The sequence below is a fragment of the Drosophila mojavensis genome, unplaced genomic scaffold, assembly GCF_018153725.1.
Source record: "Drosophila mojavensis isolate 15081-1352.22 unplaced genomic scaffold, ASM1815372v1 contig_136, whole genome shotgun sequence".
In the NCBI taxonomy this organism is placed as follows: Eukaryota; Metazoa; Arthropoda; class Insecta; order Diptera; family Drosophilidae; genus Drosophila; species Drosophila mojavensis.
Window position 1 is genome coordinate 7,148,902 of NW_025318667.1, and position 19,499 is coordinate 7,168,400.

At 38.3% G+C, this 19,499-nt stretch overlaps 1 protein-coding gene across 2 annotated transcripts in view; it reads right to left on the reverse strand.

The window, feature by feature from the left end:
- The window catches only part of LOC6586119 (neuronal acetylcholine receptor subunit alpha-7), a 140,428-nt gene that overhangs the window by 14,979 nt on the left and 105,950 nt on the right, over positions 1 to 19,499 (reverse strand). For both annotated transcript variants that reach the window (XM_002011706.3, XM_032733100.2), the window contains exons 6-8: positions 3,725 to 3,800; positions 3,175 to 3,369; positions 40 to 126 (exon numbers count right to left, since the gene is read on the reverse strand). In XM_002011706.3, the coding sequence (XP_002011742.2) occupies positions 40 to 126; positions 3,175 to 3,369; positions 3,725 to 3,800 (358 nt within the window). The remainder of the gene's footprint in view (positions 1 to 39; positions 127 to 3,174; positions 3,370 to 3,724; positions 3,801 to 19,499) is intronic.

Genomic DNA, 19,499 nt, shown 5'->3' on the forward strand with positions numbered 1-19,499 from the left:
CCCAGCCGACGAACGCCAGATGGCGCTGCCTCTACTTACCCAACAGCGGCACAGCATCGGATGTAGCTGGCATCGTTTCCGCTACCATATTCAGGAAGACTGTGAGCGATAGTAAAATAGTAACTCCTGCAAGTATGCAGCACAAAATTATTGCACAAAGGTGTGTAGGCATTGGTATGTGTGTGTGGGTGTGTGTGTAAGATAGAGAGAGAGAGAAAGAGAGAGAGAGTTACATACGCAAAGAAAAAGAAAAGATAGAGAAAGAGAGAGAGAGAGAGAGAGAGCAATTGTGATAGAGAAAGAGAGATAGCATTATTATTCATATTATATTCATTAGCTTTAAACTGATTCGCTAAGAGTTGTGTTTCCAGCTGATCCTGCCTGCTGCTCCAGCGTTGCTGCTGCTGCTGCTGCTGCTGCATTGATGCATGGATGCGTTTATATGATATAATTGTCCCACTTGGTGAATAAAAAACTACTACCGTATTCTCTGCGCTGAACCTCAAGCGTCGTCGTTCGTTGTCCGTCGGAATTTCGTTTCGTTTCTAGTGTCACAAAACTAGTTTTCAATACGAAATAAAAGCATAACTAAAAACACGCACACACACACACACATACATATACGTTTGTCATTGGTCCTGCGGCACCTTATGGAAGTTATCATTATTTATGGTTTTGCTTGGGGTTTTCTTTTGGCCAGCTGGCGCTTGTCAGTTCGAGTGCTTAGCGTTATCAAAAATTTTGTTGTTCCCTTTCTTTTTTTTTTTTTTTTTTTTTTTTTTTTTTTTTTTATATTTTTATATTTATTTTGGTGTGTCCTGTGCATATTTTATGCTCTTGCTCTTTTGAGGTTATATAAATTATGTGAAAAGTCAGCTGGCTGAGCGTCATGGAGGTTCGTGATGGTGCCGGGGCGGAGGGGGTCGGAGGCGGCAGCCGCCAAAAGTGTCGGGCAAACATAAATTAGCCACAGGGTTTTACGCAAACTTGTCTATTATGCATGAGCCATGGCAGCCCTAATGCGTTTTGCTACACACACACACATGAATACTCTCACACACACACACGCATGGCCATGGCACAGCGAGGCTGGGGCTTCCTTTGCTATGAACAATTTTTAAAATATGGCAATTTTTTGTTGTTGTTGTTTTGTTTTCTAGCAGCTGCAAGCAAAACTTTTGCTGCTCTCGCTCATAAACGCGATATATTTATATCTAGCATACTTATATAAGTATTTTCGTATAGCTGTATTGTATAAATTTTGGCATGCACCATATGCTGCATGTTGAAAGTACGTGATGAGCCCCAGCGACAGCCATCGTCATAGCCACGGCCAATGTCTGTCTGTCGTTGTGTCAGTTTTGTTCCACTGTGTCTGTGCGTGTGTGTGTGTGTGCGTGTGTTTGTGAGGCACATGCTCAGTATATGAGCTGCAAAGCATTTTGCCACATTTTCGCATAACTTTCTCAGCTTAATGTGTGCGTGGGTGTGCCTTGTCAGTTGTCAGAGCTGTTTGCCGAAAGATGAGAGGCAACAGAGCGGCCATAGATCAACAGATCATAATAGTCGTATCTGTGCCGGAGAATTGAAAGAGCCAAGAAAAGAAACGAAAGGCGCCGCCTTAACTTTGCTCAAGGTATATATCACAGCTGCAGACAGTCTGGAGCTCATCGAATTTCTATTTTCATTTTCATTTATTCATTCATTTATTCATTTATGTTATATTCATTTCATAGCAAAAGCTTGAACTACTTGAAGAACTACAACGAGAATAGAGAAGAGAGCTCATAAGAATTAGAGCTGATAAGTCGATCGATGAGAGCAACGATAGTATCGATGATTGAAACCAGGGCTGGGCACTGCAGCTCGACTTACAACTAGAGCAGTTGCGTGATCGATGCAAGCAACGATAGTATTGAAAGCCGGCAACCAGCGATAGTTGCAGCAATCACGTGCAGCTACTATCGATAAATATTCATAAATAGCGAAATACAATAAGCGCAACAAATTTGCGCTACTTTTTGAACAGAGTTCGTGAGCTACTCAATCATGGCCTTGGCCCACACAGATCGAGTGCATAAATCAAGTCTAAAAGGACTAAAATGCAGCTTTACTCTCTTTTTTTTTTTATTTTTTTTTTATTATCAATGGCGAACGATGCGAAAATGTATCAACTCGCAGCACAAAAGGCAACGGTAGAGGCAAAGGCAAAGGCTGTGCTTCTTGTTGCCTGAATGCATTAGGCAGCAGCAGTGCCACATATAATACATACATACATATATAGTTTTATATATATATGTGAGTTGATTGTAAATATTTGTATTTGAGTTGCGTTGCTTGACATGGTTAACTAGGGAGCGGCTCACTGTCGAGTGAGGTTCAAGGGTTCAAGGCTCTGTGCTCATTTGCCTTCCGTCCGTCCGTCTGTCCGTTTGTCCGTCTGTCGTCCTGCATTTGCGTCCTATTCTCCCAGCTGAAAGGTGGGCCAGCAGCTGTGCCATATTTTTCACTTTTGCTAGCGTTGACTTTGATTACAAATGATGGTGACGGCTGCTGTTTTTTTTTCTTTTTTTCTCCTATTTAGTTTTTTTTTTTTTGCACTTGCAACACTCGTGAGCTTTGTTTGTTCGCTGGCAGAGTTGTTGCCATTGCCGTCGGCCATTGGATTGCATTGCATTTGCATAGTTAGTCAAGGCTCTATGCGGCGTATACGTAATGTATGTGTGTGTGTGTGTGTGTGTGTGTGTGTGGCAGTCAACTTGTGTCCTACTGCTGGCAGCCTCTTATAGCGAATGGGCTTCCGTTTCACAATAAATATATAAATATATATACGTATGTGTGTGTGTGTGTGTTTTTGGTTTCATTTGATTTAGAGAGAGACAGAGATAGACAGAGAGATAGAGAGAGAGAGAGAGCATGCAAGTAAGAAATCCTACAGCAAACTTGTCAACAATTAAATATATACGAAACACTTTTGGAACATAGACTAGTAGTAGTAAAATTGACTATTTAGTTGCGGGAAAATATCAGAGTTGCAATTGCTACTTGTTGTTGTTGTTTCTGTTGTTTTTGTTGTTGTATTTATTTCGATATTGTTTTCAATTTTCTGTTTTTTTGTGATTTTTGTTTTTTTTTGTTTTTGTTTTTTTTTAGTTTTTCTGGACGGACACTTACCAAGCGATAGCTTCTCACCAGAATCTGGTGGCAGTGTAAACCCTAGCAGTGCCATCGATGCGATCAATACGCACGGCACGATCAAATTGAAAAAATAGTATAAAGTTTTGCGTCGTATCAAAATGGCGAATGTTATGTCAATATAAGGTTCTGGGCAGCAATTATAGTAGATTTCATTACGTTTACCGGGCACACCTGATCAATTTTTGGTTGAATTTATTGTTTTTTTTTTTTTTTAATTTGTGATGTGGTTAGAGTTGTTGTTGTAGTAGTAGTAGTAGTTGTTGTTGTTGTTTGTTGTTTGTTGGTGCAAATGAGATGAGCATATGCAGAAAAGAGAATGAGAATTATTGATAGTCATTAATTAGTAAATTATTTTGCAAATTATTTATGCTAATTTTGCGATTTACTTCATTTTACAAACATTATTTAATTCTGGTTTTAGTTGATTGTGTGTGTGCGTGTGTGTGATTCGTTCTTTTATTTTATTTTTTAAATAGAATATTTAATGACATCTATATGAAATGAATATTTCACACATGAATCTCACCTAACAAGTCCCATTCGCCGTTTGTTATGAAACTCGAGATGTCGCCGCCGGCTTCGTCTTGTAATTGCAAATCCAGCTGTAAATAAAATCAAGCAAACAAGAAGCTCTTGAGATTTCTGCGTGTGTGTGTGTGCAAATATAATAAATACTTAATCCTAAATGTTTCCACAGTTGTATTACACACATACATAAATAAATATACATACATACATGTTTGTAAGATATTTTTCTTATGTATTTTTCATAGGGATTTGTGTCAAAGTCCAGCACAGAGCAGCTTAAGCTGTTGACCAAGAAGCGAAAAAAGAAGAGCAGCAAAAATGAAAGGCTGCAAAATGTAATTTTATCACCATAACAACACTCATACCAACACACCAGCTCAGCCGATTGTCTATGGATGTGGTTGGCAGAGCTTGGCCAGGCAAAGTCCTCGACAGCCTCACATATGTATTTGCCAATAACTACACAAAGTATAACATGCTTGGGTTAAGTCGCGTCGCTGTATATGTTATTCTGGGGAATACACACACACACACACACACACACAGGCCGAGGCCCAGGGCGGCAGGCAAACTTGCCCCAATTACAAATTGATTTATCGCACTTTCACTTAACAACAGTTTATGCGATTTTGTTGCTTAAAGTTTTTTATGTGCTGCCGATGACAGCAAGTTTACTCTTGCTCACATCCAACCATGTAACAAGAGCCCAAGTGAGGCGAAAAGTGAGAGCAGCAGCAGCAAAAACTGTATATATGTGGATAGAAAAAGTCCTCTCTCTGGAGAGGGAGTGAACGACTAGGAGATACCTGGCACACAAGGCGTAGAGCTGCTGCTACTGCAATCTGTCCAAGGCAAGCATAATACACACACACACACACATATGCACACGCAGCGTGAGCAAACCCGCACATTTCCATTGGGTTCAGCACATAACGAAAATAGTTATCTTTACTCAGTCAAACAATAAGTAAACTTTGTTCAGATTGCAGGCAGAGCTAAGCAAGGACATTTGATATACATACACACATACACACATATATATGTATACTTATCTAAATATATATATATAGTGTATGCTTCAATTGCTAGCATATTGAACAATTAACTTTGAGATAGAAATTCTAAGGGAATTTACTGAAGCGTAGTTATAAGAAGTGACTCAAAGACGGCTAGACTTCTAGATACTTCATCTGGAAAAAGATTCTTTCAATGACTTTATGGAGTTGGGTATCTACAGGGATATGATATTTATTAAATTGTTTAATGATTAAGTTCTTAGTATATTTATTATGTTACGATATACGAATGTGCTTAAAAAGTAAGATCACAATTCCAATTATCTAATGACGGTAAGGTGAGTGATTATTTATTATCGATAGTATCGATTAAGAATAAGCGTGGTGCCAGATCCTTTTGCTCATGTTAACTATATTTTACTAGAATTTGAATCACTGGAAGGATGCAGATTGATCTTTCGTATATCAAAGAATCGTGAATGAATCATTCGAATACCCACAACTGCATTTACTTTCATTTTTGGCATTCAAAAGTTTCATGGAATGAACTAATTCATTCAACTAGCTCATTGATCTTAAGTAAGTCATGCAAGAATAAAGAAACTTGATAATATTTAATTTCAATGCCAATTGAATTGAACTAAGAATTTCATTCAAATTGAAGCTGATCATAGCAAATAATTAAATCAATATGTTATCATTCAAATTTCGCATTGGGTAGCTTTATCTATCAGCAAGTTAAATGTGACAGTTTGTTGAAACAAATTGTTTCAATAGCCGATGTGCTCTACTTAAATAAAGCAATTTTAGGCCTACCTCAATATTTCAAAAGGTTTTTTTTTTTTTTTGGGTTTTGATTTCAACTTCAAACTTTAAACTTAAAATATATTTGCAGCCTTGCACATATGTCGCACACAACTAAAATTAAGCCTGATTAGCTTCATTCACTTTTACAGGGTATACTAAAATATGCAGTGTATTGTTATCGTAGTATAGTATCATTATGTGAATGCTAGCCACATAATGCTGTCATTTTGTCAATAAAAGTCATATAAAACTCACGCATAACTTGTGGCCGTGTGTGTATGAGTGTGTGTGTGTTTATGTGTATGTGTGTGTGTGTGTGTGTTTGTGTGTGTTTGTGTGTGTAACTTGTACAGTTCAGAAAAGCAAACAAACAAGAAAAAGAAAAACGAAAACAAAAATCGCTTTTACTTGACTTTTTTGTTTTTGTTTTTGTTTTTTTTTTTGTTTTTGTTTTTGTTTTTTTGTTTTTTGGGTAAATACAAGTATTTTGTGATGTGCCTGGACCAACGTGCGTCATTTGACTGCTAAGTTCAGTCTGAGATGTTTTCTATGTATCTATGGATGAAAGAGTCTCTCCTGCTACTATTTATCGCCCCCACTCGCTCTCTGTCCTCTGTTGGGGTAAGAGTGATAGGTATACGAGGGAATGGGGAGGAAACTAGATAAAAGTTTTCTCATTTAAATGTTCCAAACAAAAGAGGGCGCTAGACAAACAGCAGCATCTCATCTGCTTTGTGCAAATCAAGTCAAAGCCAAAAAGTGTTAATGTAGTTGTAGGCAAACACTTAAACGCACACACCCATAGATGCGCACGTACAGCAGACAAACACACACACACACACACACACTCACAAACATTCGCTGATAAGAGAGAACAAAAATATGGAAACTTAATTGTAGTTGGTGTGCGTGAGCGCGCTCGCGTGTGTGCTTGTGTGTGTGCGTGTATTGGTATGTTGCCTGTTGTCTATGCACGTGCTCGAATCCATTCATTTATTTAATATTTGTTTTTTGAGTTCTCTAGGAAATGCCAAAAGCGTAGGCCAAATATGCCAGAAACTACCAAATAGAACGAGCTCTAATTAAAAGTATTTAAGCTTCTTATATATTATATGTGTCTGTGCGTGTGTATGTGCGTGTGTGTGTGCCTGTGTGTGTGCCTGTGTGATATATTAATTAATTGGCAAAAATCTTTCAAATTTCAAATGCGGCCTAATTATAAAGCCCTTAACACATTCGTAATTGTGCATTCATTCAAGCATTCAGCCACAAATGTAGAAATTGTAATTTAAAGGCACGGCATATGCTCGAATAAATGATTATTGTGCCTCCAATGATCCATTTCACACATTAACCGAGTTCAATAAGTAAATGTTTTCGTACAAATTTGCATATAAAATATTCTCAATTGGTGTGCAATGATCCATTTTATATTTTAACCAAGTCAAAGTAGCAAACTTTTTCTTATACACTTGTCTATCAAATATTCTCTAAGACAATCAATAAGAGTCAATGTGAAACTAGTCTATGAATGTGTTCTTGGTTAGCGCTATTAATAAATTAGAATTGATTGGCTGATGAGCTGTCTGAGCAAGAATGACAATGACAATGACAATGGCAATGACAATGACAATGACAATGACAATGACAATGACAATGGCAATGACAATGACAGTGACAATGACAATGACAATGACAATGACAATGACAATGACAATGACAATGACAATGACAATGACAATGACAATGACAATGACAATGACAATGACAATGACAATGACAATGACAATGACAATGACAATGACAATGACAATGACAATGACAATGACAATGACAATGACAATGACAATGACAATGACAATGACAATGACATTGACAATGACAATGACAATGACAATGACAATGACAATGACAATGACAATGACAATGACAATGACAATGACAATGACAATGACATTGACAATGACAATGACAATGACAATGACAATGACAATGACAATGACAATGACAATGACAATGACAATGACTTAGACTACTCTAATTTGAACCTTTTACCAGCTGAGTTTACCTCAAGTTTTCTGGCCAACTTTGAGAGGCCGTCAAAGGGGCTATAAACTTGCTGTACGAGTTGAAAATGATCTAAATATTTATGTAAATGGGAAAACACGTTTGGTTAGCCAATGCCAGCAAGAAGTTGAAAGAGGACTCAAATTTGGCAGCTAAATGTTGGCACTTAGTTACTCAGCTGTGGATCTTGGGGCTGGTAACAGTTTGTTGGGCAGAAGGTGGCAGTGCAGTGCGGTTAGTGCGTGCGGCTTTCGGCCCACTTTGGTGTTAGTTTTGCCTAATGCCCTTCGCCCAGCTCCGTGAAAGTGTGATGCAACATTTTTGGTCTTTCTTTTAGCAGCTGTTAGCCCCTTGGCGCCAATTTTCCATTTCATTTTATGGCCGCAAAGGCGTGGCTGCTGCGTTGGCTTCATTAAAAATTGAATCGCCCGCAGTCAAGACTTTTACTTTGGCCGGCATCTGACATAACGGGCGTTATCCACTTTCCACCATCGAATGAATATGCAAAGCAGGAATCGCCCAGGCGATCCATTGCAACCGCTGCAACTCTCTAATTAATGTGGCTAAAATTAGCTTTTATGCATTTCGAATTTGAGTGGGCCTTAAGTTGGGCTACAAATGGATTCAAGCTTACGCTTGAAGGGTTTTCCAAATGGAATTTGTAAAATGCCCTTGACATGGGTGCGTGCCCAGGTGACCCACACCTGAGCTCTACTCCATTCATTCTTTGATGATGAGAGATGACTTCTTCTTCTTCTTCTTCTCACGAAAGGATCCAAAAGAAATCGCCAGCGACCCATCTACAGGTTTCTGAGCTGCTGATGAAATCCCGTTCCTGCCTGCTGGCCAAATCGTGTTTTCTATTTAACATTCAAACTCGATGTTGTCGTTGCAGACAGTTGCTGATTAGCTCGGCCCTAACCCAGCACAAGCTTAGCCCTTTTCTGCCCATTTAAGTGCCACACACACACACACAGAGAGAGAGAGAGAGAGAGAGAGAGGGAGATACGCACGCACAGCTAACTAAATTTCATATACAGCAGCCACTCAATAAACTTGAGCACGTAAAGTTTTTGCATCAACATAAAAATAAAACTCAAGTCGTTGGCAGCGCACAATTTGCTAAGCTGCGTTTACTTATTTTTTGGTATTTTTACCAACCCCACCCCGCCGCCGACGCTGCCCGGAACAAGGTGTTGGGCCAAATGGGGTAAATGGGGTTAAAGGGCATTGTAAGCCAGCTGCTGCCGCAGCGTAGCCGTGCGCAGTTTTAAAGTTTTCCTATTTCCTCGTACTTCGTATTTCGTATTCCGTATTTCGCATTCGGCTGCCTTTGACAGCGTCGACGTCATTTTATGGCCAATGCCAAATGGCCCCCAAAGCAACAACAGCAACAACAACAACAACAATTGCTCACATTACGAGCATATACATATAATTAGCTTTAAACACTAATTAAAGCTGCGCATTGTTGTTACGGCATATTGGACTGCTGGGTGCCATTAAGCCAACTTGAGCCAAGCGATGAAAGCCCACTAATCGCACGCACCTCAATCATAATAATCGTATGTGCAATAAACGCAAACTAGTGAGGGGTACACGGAAAAAAAAAAAATGGCATTAAATAATACCAGAACCAGACCTTAAAAGGTGTCTGTAGTGCAATTAATTTTAAGCTCAACAGAAAAACCCATTAACATGTATTTTTGTATTAACATGTATTTTTGTTACATGTTTATTGAAAGGGCTGAGAAGAAGAAGAGCGCGTTCGTGAAGAGTATTTTTAAATTTAAAAAAATTAAATATAGTACATATCTCTTCCAGATTCTCTGTACTCTAGACAATGTTGCAGCAAGACAGATTAGGCTAGCCTTATCCGGTTTTAGATTAGGCAAAATGAGCTATATAGAGAGAAAGAGTGACAGGGAGAGAGAGAGAGAGAGAGTCAGGGAGAGAGAGAGAGAGAGCGAGAATGAATTTACGATACTTAAGGCAAACTGAGCTAGTAAGTGTAGAGACGACTAGTCAAAAAGAGAGAGCTAAATTAGGACAATTTAGAACAGTTTAGGACAGTTAGGTAATATGAGCGATCGGTTGTATAACAGTTAAGTCAAAGAGAGGGAAAGCCATGTGGGACAGTTTGGGAAAGTAAAGTCGAAGAGAGAGAGAAAGAGAGACAGAGAGAGATAGAGAGAGAGACAGAGAGAGAGAGAGAGAGAGAGGGAGAGAGAGAAAGAGATGGATATATAACAGTTAAGAAAAGTAAGAGCGTGAATTTAAAGGGAGTAAATTAAAGTGAAAGAGAGAGAGAGAGAGAGAGAGAGAGAAAGACGGAGAATAAGAGAGGGAGTATATTGGGGAACAGCTAAGTAAAAGTTAGACAGCGAATGTAGGAACTAAATTTAAAGTAGAAGAGCGGCCGAATGTATTCGTCAATGTGAGAGAAGTAGAGTGTAGTACAGTTAAGTCAAAAGGCTATAATAGAGCGTCAATTATTCCTAATTTGTTTCGCCCATTAGCATACTTGAGAGGAATACTTCGATCACAAATTCGTAAAGTAAACTCACATATGTGACTTCGTCTCATTAGCTGTAATATTTTCCATCACATTGTTCTCATAGAAGACATAGCACTATTCTGTCAATCGGCCCCAATTTCAGTGTTCATATCAGTTTTCACTGTTTTCAGCTGAGCTGAACAACAAATTCATTTCACATACAATTTGTAGCTGAGAGAAATTGATATATTTCCTTGTCGCGCTGCTCCAGTTTGGGGAATGCAGGCGCTCAACTGGCCTTTGGCAACAACGTCATCGTCAGCGGCAAACGTCATTATGATCGGCGTCATCAGCATAACTCTGGGCGTCTTCTTCATCGGGTTCATCATTTTGTCTATCTATCGTCAACGTTCGGCTGCTGGCAGGCGGAATTAATCGCTGAAGAGGCAACGCCATCGAAATCGACTTTGTTGAAGTTTTTCGGCGAGCGAGGTGGAGGTAAGGGGGAGGTATTTGGGGCAAGCGGCAAATGGATTGAGGCACCGACTTTGTGCTGCATAGATAAGCACTTACGACTGCGACTGCGACTGCGACGCTGTCGGGGCCATTGTCAAAAAGTTTTAGCGATTTCGAATGACGCCGCCTTGCCAAACTACTTGCCATCTGGCCCGCAGGGGGGCGTTGGGCGTGGCTGGCTGGCTGGCTGGGTGGCATGGCCCACATTCAGAGCTTAGCCTTTGTCTCTGCTACAGTTGAACTGACATTGAATTAATTGCAATTGCTTGAGCCCAGCAGCAGCGAGCTCTTGATGTTTACACTGCCTGCACAGTAGCACTTCAATGGCACCACCAGTGCAACACTAAGGCAGCTGGGCGTGGCACTTGTAATATCCATGGAAACAATAGCTGTGTCGGGCGAAAAAAAAAAAAACCTAGAACCCTACAAATCCAAGCGGTATCAGTCTAGGCAACAGTCGCAGTTAAAGAGCTAACAATAGCTGGCAATATTAGCCATAATAATGGAGTTAAGTCTGAGAAATTATATAACAAAAGCTGCGCTTAGTTAATGGTTAAAGATAGTTAAAGTAATGCCATTCGATTAAAGCTGCGGCCCAATGATAAACTGAAATATTTTCATGCTATATTCAGAGAGAGCAATCATAAAATTGATTGCTATGCAAATTAGCATGAATTGAAAGTATATTAATAAACGTCAGCTGTTTGAGGGACAGCAGAGAGCAGTAATAGAGGAGGAGTTGGTGCACAATAGACCGTGGTCCATTCTGAGAAATATAGCAAAAGAAATTCCTATACAACAGAAATGTTGTACAGAAATTGAATTGTCCTTGACTTTATACAATATTAATGCTACACCAAAGACAAAAAAAAAAAAAAAAAAAACGAGAGAGCATTGAAGCATAAAGTGACCCACTAACATTAGTAGTAAATCAATTGCAATAAAACCGAAACTTTATTATCTAGAAAATATGTTATCTCAGATTTTTTTATGTCTTTTGTAAGCCACTATGAATAAAATAATAAATTTGATATATCAAAAGTCTGATACAGAACCTATATAGCAGGAGCAATGGGAAAAGAAATTGCAATGAAATAAAATAGTTTTTATATATTATATAATTTCTATATTTTAATATTACAAATGGCAAGGGGATCAGGTTTTTTTTCCGATATACGCAGAAATTCAAATTATCGAGAATTTTTGAGAACAAATTTTTTTCAAAGGGGTCGAATTTTTTATTATTTTTCGCGTTTTTCGATTTAGTGGGGTACAAACTATCGCGACTCGACTGTATATCCATGTCATTATATAAAAAAGTTGATTATTTAAATTAATTTTAACAGATTTAAGGAACACATTTTAAATTATTTATTTTAATTATTATAATTATTTTTCACATTTAAACAACTTTCAATAATTAGCAAATAAATGGCACGTCTTATTGAATATGATAAAAATCGATTGTTATCGATAACTGGCACAAATGAGTAAGTATAGCTATCGGAAATGTTGTTACTCCTATTAGGTCTGGCTCTGCTTCAATCCACTTCAATTAAAGCATGAAATCGAATATCAATGATAAATATCTCAAGTTATCGCCGATATCTGATCCAAGATATTGTCAGTTACATTTATCAGATTCATTTAGCAGTTAGCTGGGGCGCTCAATGGGGCCGAAGTAGTTCAAGCTCCTGGGGCACTTGGCAATTGGAACCAGTGTAAATGTGAATTTCGTTGCAAGGACACAGTTTGTGGAGGCAGCTCGGGCCCAATGCCGAAACTTGCCGTCAGCGGCAAAATAATTAATTTATGTAAATAAGAGTTGAAAGAAGTCTTAGATTGGTATTGCAGCATTGCGGGCCAGCACAAACAGAGAGAGAGAGAGAGAGAGAGAGAGAGAGTGGGCCAAGGGGGTGGGCAGGATTGAGAGAGAGGATGTAAACTGGTCGCAGCTGTGCTGTGGAAATGCGAAGCATTTGGAACAATTAAATTTGGCCAAAAGACTTTTGTGGCATACGCCCTGGCCCGGGGCCACATAATGCATTTGCAATTCCAAAAAGCAAGCGACAGCAACAACAACAACAACGGCAACAACTACAGCACTTATCCAAGGAACTGGCAAGGCAAGTACATATATTTGACGACACTACTTGCACATTGCACTGGACAGCCGTGGGCCTTGGTGGACGGCCACTCAAGGTCGCTGTTGCCGGGCCACTGGAGAGGCCCAACTTGTCGCATATTTATCTTGTGGCACACGCTCCGCTTGTCACGGGGCAAGTCCCACATAAAGTAGAAAACTGCCAAGCACTCGACAACATTTTCACATTCCATTCGAAGCCTCCCTCTCTCTCTCTCTCTGTCTCTCTGCCCACTTGATATCTATTGAAATAAATAAGGAAATTTTTCAATAATTTGTATTATGCTAAAGAGTGTCGGCTAGTTGGCTATGGCCATTGCCATTATTACAGCAATTCCACGGACTTGACAACATTTTGCCCGGCCAAAGGCTCGAGTGCCCGCACAACAGCAACAACAACAACAACAACAAGAATGAGAGCACAAATTTGTTGACTACCTTGGCTATGCTCTATTTATTTAGCAACGTTTGTTGATTTTGCTGTTATTTCTCGGTTTATTTGATATTTGCATACACATTTTTCATCGCCCGACTCGTAATTGGGTAACTTAAATTGGTCCGAGCAAAGTTTGGCTCGCATTCTATGCTGCCAGCACTTGATGCTGCTGAGCGAACGCATTCCAGTTTGGTAAGAAGCTTTGCTGCTGCTTTTCTAATTTCCAGAAGACATCAAAATTGTTTTCACTACAAATTTCTTAAGTACCAAAAACTACAAATTGCTCTGCACCAGCATTCCACATAGCGCATTCAATGGACAACAACAACAGCAACAGTAACAGCAATAAAGGCTTCAGCCTCGTTGGCATCTCAAACGCATCGCAACGCAAGTCGCAACTCAAGTTCTATTTACTCGAGTCTAGATTTCACGCGGTTTGCTTAGCTCCTACAGAACTAAAGAGCTGTCAAAATCTCGGGTGCTAAGGTCGTAGATACATATATAGAGAGCGCGACAGAGAGAGAGAGAGAGAGAGAGAGGCAGGGAGGGAGAGAGAGACAGAGAGAGACAGAGAGAGAGAGATATATATATATATATAGAAAGAGAAAGATAGATAGAGAGAGAGAGTGGGACATAGTATGTGCATATGTATCTTAAGTAAACTTGAATCGAAGATTTTTATCGAAAATTATCTATTGAATTCATCTGCTTTAAAGCTGCATTAAAAATTTCTATTTAAAGATTTTTCTAAAATTTTCTATTGAACTCATTCAAATCGAATCTAAACTAAAAAAATTGAATTTCAAGAATCATCTAAATTCATTTACAAATTTCTTATTCAAGATTTTTTTTAAATTACCTATTAAATCCTTTAGAATTGAATCTGATCTACAAATTTCAATGTTAAAATTTATATTTCCTATTAAACTCGTTAAAATTCAATCGAAACTATTTTAATTTTAAGACTTATCTTAAATTTCCCATTAAATTCATTAGCATTGAATCTGAGCTAAGAATTTCAATTTCAAGTTTTTTCTTAAATATACTTTTAAGTCTTTTTACATTGAAAAATTTCACTTCAAAGATTTATCTTAAATTTTCTATTAAATTCATTTACCTTCAAACTGCATTGAAAACTTCGCTTATAAGATTTATCTTCAATTTCCTTTTACCTTGAAACTGCATTAATAATTTTGCTTTTAAGATTTTTCTTACATTTTCTATTGAATCCATTTGCCTTGAAACTGTATTAAAAATTTCGCTTTCAAGATTTTTCTTAAATTTTCTATAGAATTCATTTACATTGAATCTGCATCAGGCATTTTAATAAAAAACACTCTAAAACGCATGCTTCAAGTATCAAATGTCGCTTTTTGTACCCATGGCAATCTGACTCAAGCCCATTTACCTTTTGTCTTCAAGCTTTATAGGAATCGAACAAAGAGACATTACAATTTGTATATAGGAAAAAAAAAAAAAAAGAATTAGATATATAAAATACAAAATAACAGTAGCATATGGCCGACTAGGAGATACCCTTAAGTTATATAAGCCTATAAAAATGTTCGAGTAAAAAAAATTTATTTTAAACAGAAAATCGGCAATTAAGCCTACTATTTTTAGGCAACTCGCAGTAGCTCTACCAACACCGTTTGTAATAATAAATAATAAGAAAAAAAATCTGAATTTATTCATTAAATATATGTATATGATTTAATAATTCATTTTGTATATATCTTAAAGACTTTTTCATCGAAGACATTAAAACAGGAATACAAATAGATTATTTGGAATAAACTGGCATTTCATCGGGACGTACACAAAATTTCAAGTCTCTAGCTCTTACAGGTTCAGAGATCGCGCTGTTCATACACACGGACAAATGAATGTATAGATAGGTCGGACGTAAGGCATTACATGCGGACAGATGGGCTGCTGGACAAGGCTAAATGGACCCAGCTGATCATCCTGCACTCTGAATATACATATATGTATATGCTTTATAGTGACTGCCACGCCTCCTGCTGCCTGTTACGTACATTTCGATAGAACTATTATGCCCTGATGGGGCTCAGGGTAAATGAAAAGTACGTAGCTAATGTTACGTATTAATTGTTCAATTTGATGTATTTACTATATACACACACATACAGACACACACATACACATGTACATTTGAATTGCGGATGTGTAATTGGGGAAGCATGTGAACTGGCAAAAGTACTTAACCAAAATGACGTCCATAGCCATTGTCGCCGCATTATGTTACACTAATAGGGCACACATAATGCTCGTGGATGGCTGAAAGCTGTGGGTGTGACAGTTGCGACAACAACAAAAACAACGAGATGATGACGATGGCGACGAGGGGGAAGAAGAAGAAGAAGAGGAGCAGCATCAACAATGCTAACAACAATGGCAACAGCTGTAAATAAGTGGCTAAGTGAGTATGGCCAAGAGTGCTTATTTGTTCAAGTGCGCTTGAATGAGAGAACAGCAGCACAAGCACAAGCACAAGCACAAGCACAAGCACAAGCACAAGCGCAAGCACAAGCCCAAGCACAAGCAAAAGTGACAGCAAAAAGTTGTAGGCAAAAGAATGCTACAAAAATTATAACTACTCGCACTCGTCTCTGCGGCTGGCAGCCAGAACTAAGGCCCGCATTTGCAACTATCTGGGAGAAAAAAGAGCCTGAGTGAGTTGAGTCTGGTATCGGGGTTTTTGGCAGTGCGTTAAGGATAATCGCTGATCCTTAAAGACATATATATACATATATTATATTCTTGAAGGGAATTAATAGTAGTGACCGTCTCGAGTCCATTTGTGTGAGAGGTGTGCTTGAAAAGTATAGCCAGCACTGATGTTACCTTAGCCTTTTTCTCGACAGATCTGGCCTTTTTCTATTATGGCTATTAGCCAATGTTGGGTTACTTTTTGAATGCTGCTTACTCATTCTAGCAGGCCAATAGCCATTCGAGGCGGAGAGGTTTCGATAGTGGCGATCACTGTTTAGCGATAGTTATCGATAGTTTTGCGAAATTTATCTAAGAATCAAGGATGGAAGCGATCCGCTTTAAGGAACCATTGATAGTCCCTATTGGTAGGATGATAAGTATGTAGTTCTGCTTATTCTCAAGAATAAAAGACAAAAATGTGGATATGGGGATAGATAGGGATTCTAGACATAGACATGATATGTTCCCAGCATTATAATGCTCAAGTGCCAACAAATTTGTCCATTTGAATGATCAGTTAATTTAATCATTTTTGTCTTCAGTTTCTTAGCTTCATTTTTGGGAAACAAATTATGGGATAGATTTGACCATTCTATCTTCACTTTTCTGGCTTTCGGTAGAGCTGAGAGGGTCTATAAAAGCAAAACGATATGCTGAGACCAATCTCTCTCTCTTATCTATCCAAATAGATAACAATGGGAGCAGATAAGGAACAGTAGAGCGCAACTTGAATTAAAGAATAATTTGACTAAATAATTGATGGCCATTACTTAGGGGAACTTCAAATAGTCATGAATAATTTTCATAATAATACAAATTACTAGATACTTGTCGAACAGACCTCGTATCAACTTGTCCGTTTGTCTACGATTTCACATGGAGACAAGTATATATACATATATACATGTACATATATCAGGCGCGGAGGTAATTCCGATGCATTCCCAGTGACCATTCCAGACTCCATTTTACTTCCCGTTATTTAATTATGCTCCGAGTGCAGCGAGTTGTAATTGGCTGTTATCTGTTCTCTTTTCGTATGCCAACAGAAACTTTTGCCTCACGCACCGTCTCTCCGCTCGTGACTTACATTCGATTCCTGTTACGATGATAATTGCGCCACATACGTTCGACTTTCTCTTTGATATATAGTTATGTATATGTATATGTGTATATATTAATGCAGATGTATTGAATAATTAAAGGTACATCACTCCGTACCTTAACTCATTCAGCTGCAGTTCGAGTCCAATTCAAAAGAATTCCAATAGGAATTACAGCTCCAACTTTACACAGTTCTTCGCTCACTCCAATTGACAAATGTATCAACGAGGGATTATGGATAGAACAACATAATTCGATGCCCATTGTGGAGCTGTCTCAAAAACTGTGCGCACAGATGGTCAAATGCAATATCTATTCATATATATATATATACATACATACATACATATATAAATCTATGTATATATATTTACTCCAACTGGCTCTCAGTGGACTTTTCGAAATACTTTTTGCGCTGCTTACAGCGACAGTTGGTCTATGAAATGACTTAGGAATTGTCTTGGTCGGAAATATGCGATACGAGAGGCACAAAATAAAGCTCGAAATGAAATTGCCAAAACTAGTTGTTGTCTGTGTGTGGGTGTAAGGCTGAAAGAGAGAGAGAGAGGGAGATAGGGAGAGAGAGAGAGAGAGTGCGCAGACAAAGTTGTTTATGACACATTTGGCATGTCAACATTATGGTTGGCATTTGGTTGGCCAGCATGCCCGCATGGCTCTAACCGACATTGGCATTGTTTCAAGCATTTCTGAATTGACCGAGCGAATGAGAATGAGAATGGAAAGAGGATTGCAAATGGGAATGAGTATGGGAGTGGGATTAGCAACTGGAACATGCGTTGCAGGCGCTATTGCAATTCCACTTACAATAACAGAATTGCATATTGTTTGCATGCTGCATTTATTGGTGGGCAAACAAAATATTGACTTTTGCATGTTTAACCAGTTCAATTTAATTAGTCCACTCACTTTCACAGCCGCCAATCATAAACAGTTTATATATGTGTACATGTGTATATATGTGTATGTGTGTGTGTGCATTGAAATCATCATATTTATATTACATTACTTTTTAATCTATAGAATCAATAAATAAACAAGCGACGCATCCGTTCATTCGGGAGCTCTATTTGTTGCAAATCAATTTGGGCAGCAATCTCAGAGCTGCAGATAATTAATATGCAGGCATACTTTATAGATACATCAGTAATACAGATAAATAATATAAGGCTATTATATATACAAAGTTATTCTTAAAGCGTTGATATTTGAATTTCATGAAATTCTTTTGGCAGGAGACAATTTATGATCATTGGGTAAGCTCTATTTAGTATTTTAAAATATATTAAATATATTAATTATCGTAATTGGTATCACTCTTTGGTGATACTAAAAACATATCTATATTTTCTCTCTCTCTTTCTCTCTCGCTCCCTCTTTGTCTTTCTCTCTTTTTCCATATTTTCTTTTTTCTTTTTTAGGATAGCTTTCCCTCTTTATATCTCTTTACCGCGGGTCTTAAATGTTTCCTTTCGCTCAGCCTATATTTTTCTGTCTATATCTTTATGTCTTTTTGAGCTTGGCTCTCTTTGCCTCCTGCCTTTTCCCTCGGTTTCCTCCTCTGATGTTCTCTCAGAGTATATAGCTCTATCTCTTCTTTTGTTTCTCGCTATCCCTCTCCTTTTTTCTCTCAGTCATTCTCTCTCTTTTTGTGGCTCACCCTCACTCCAGATCACTATTTTTCTATCTCTCGCCCTTTCTCTTTATTTCTTTCTTCGACTGTGGGTTAGCTCTATATATCCTTCATCATCATTATTTCTTTCTTTCTCTCGCTCGCTCTGTCTCTCTCTCTCTCAGTCTCTCCCACTTTGCCCGTCTCTCTGTATCTTTCCCTTTGTCATTCTCAAACTCTCCTCGTCCTCAAACTCTTTTCATTTTTATCTCTCTTTCATTCTATCTATCTACCAATTTATCTATCTTACTCTCTTTCTCTCTCTCTCTTTCTCACTTTTACTCTATCTATCTCTCTCTCTCTCCCACCGTATTCTTCCCTATTCGATCTTTCTATCCTTCTATTTTTTGCATAATCTCTGAACGCTTTCCTTTCTTTTTCATTCCTTTCGCTCTCTCCTCTCTCTCTCTCTTTCTCACTTTTACTCTATCTCTCTCTCTCTTCTAATTCTCTCTCTCTCTCCCTCTCACTATAATCTTCCCGCTTCGATCTTTCTATCCTTCTATTTTTTGCTTAATCTCTGTACGCTTTCCTTTCTTTTTCATTCCTTTCGTTCTCTCCTCTCTCTCTCTGTCTCTTTCCCTCTCGCACTATATCGACTCACCAATTTGGCTTTAAGAGCTTTGCATTTAGGGCCAGTGTTGCATATAGTTCAAAACATTTCGCATTAGGCGGATTTGTTGTTGTTCATTATAGACAGATTTGCACTGTGCCTCTATCTAACTGTGTATCCGTCTATATGTATACGACATATATATATA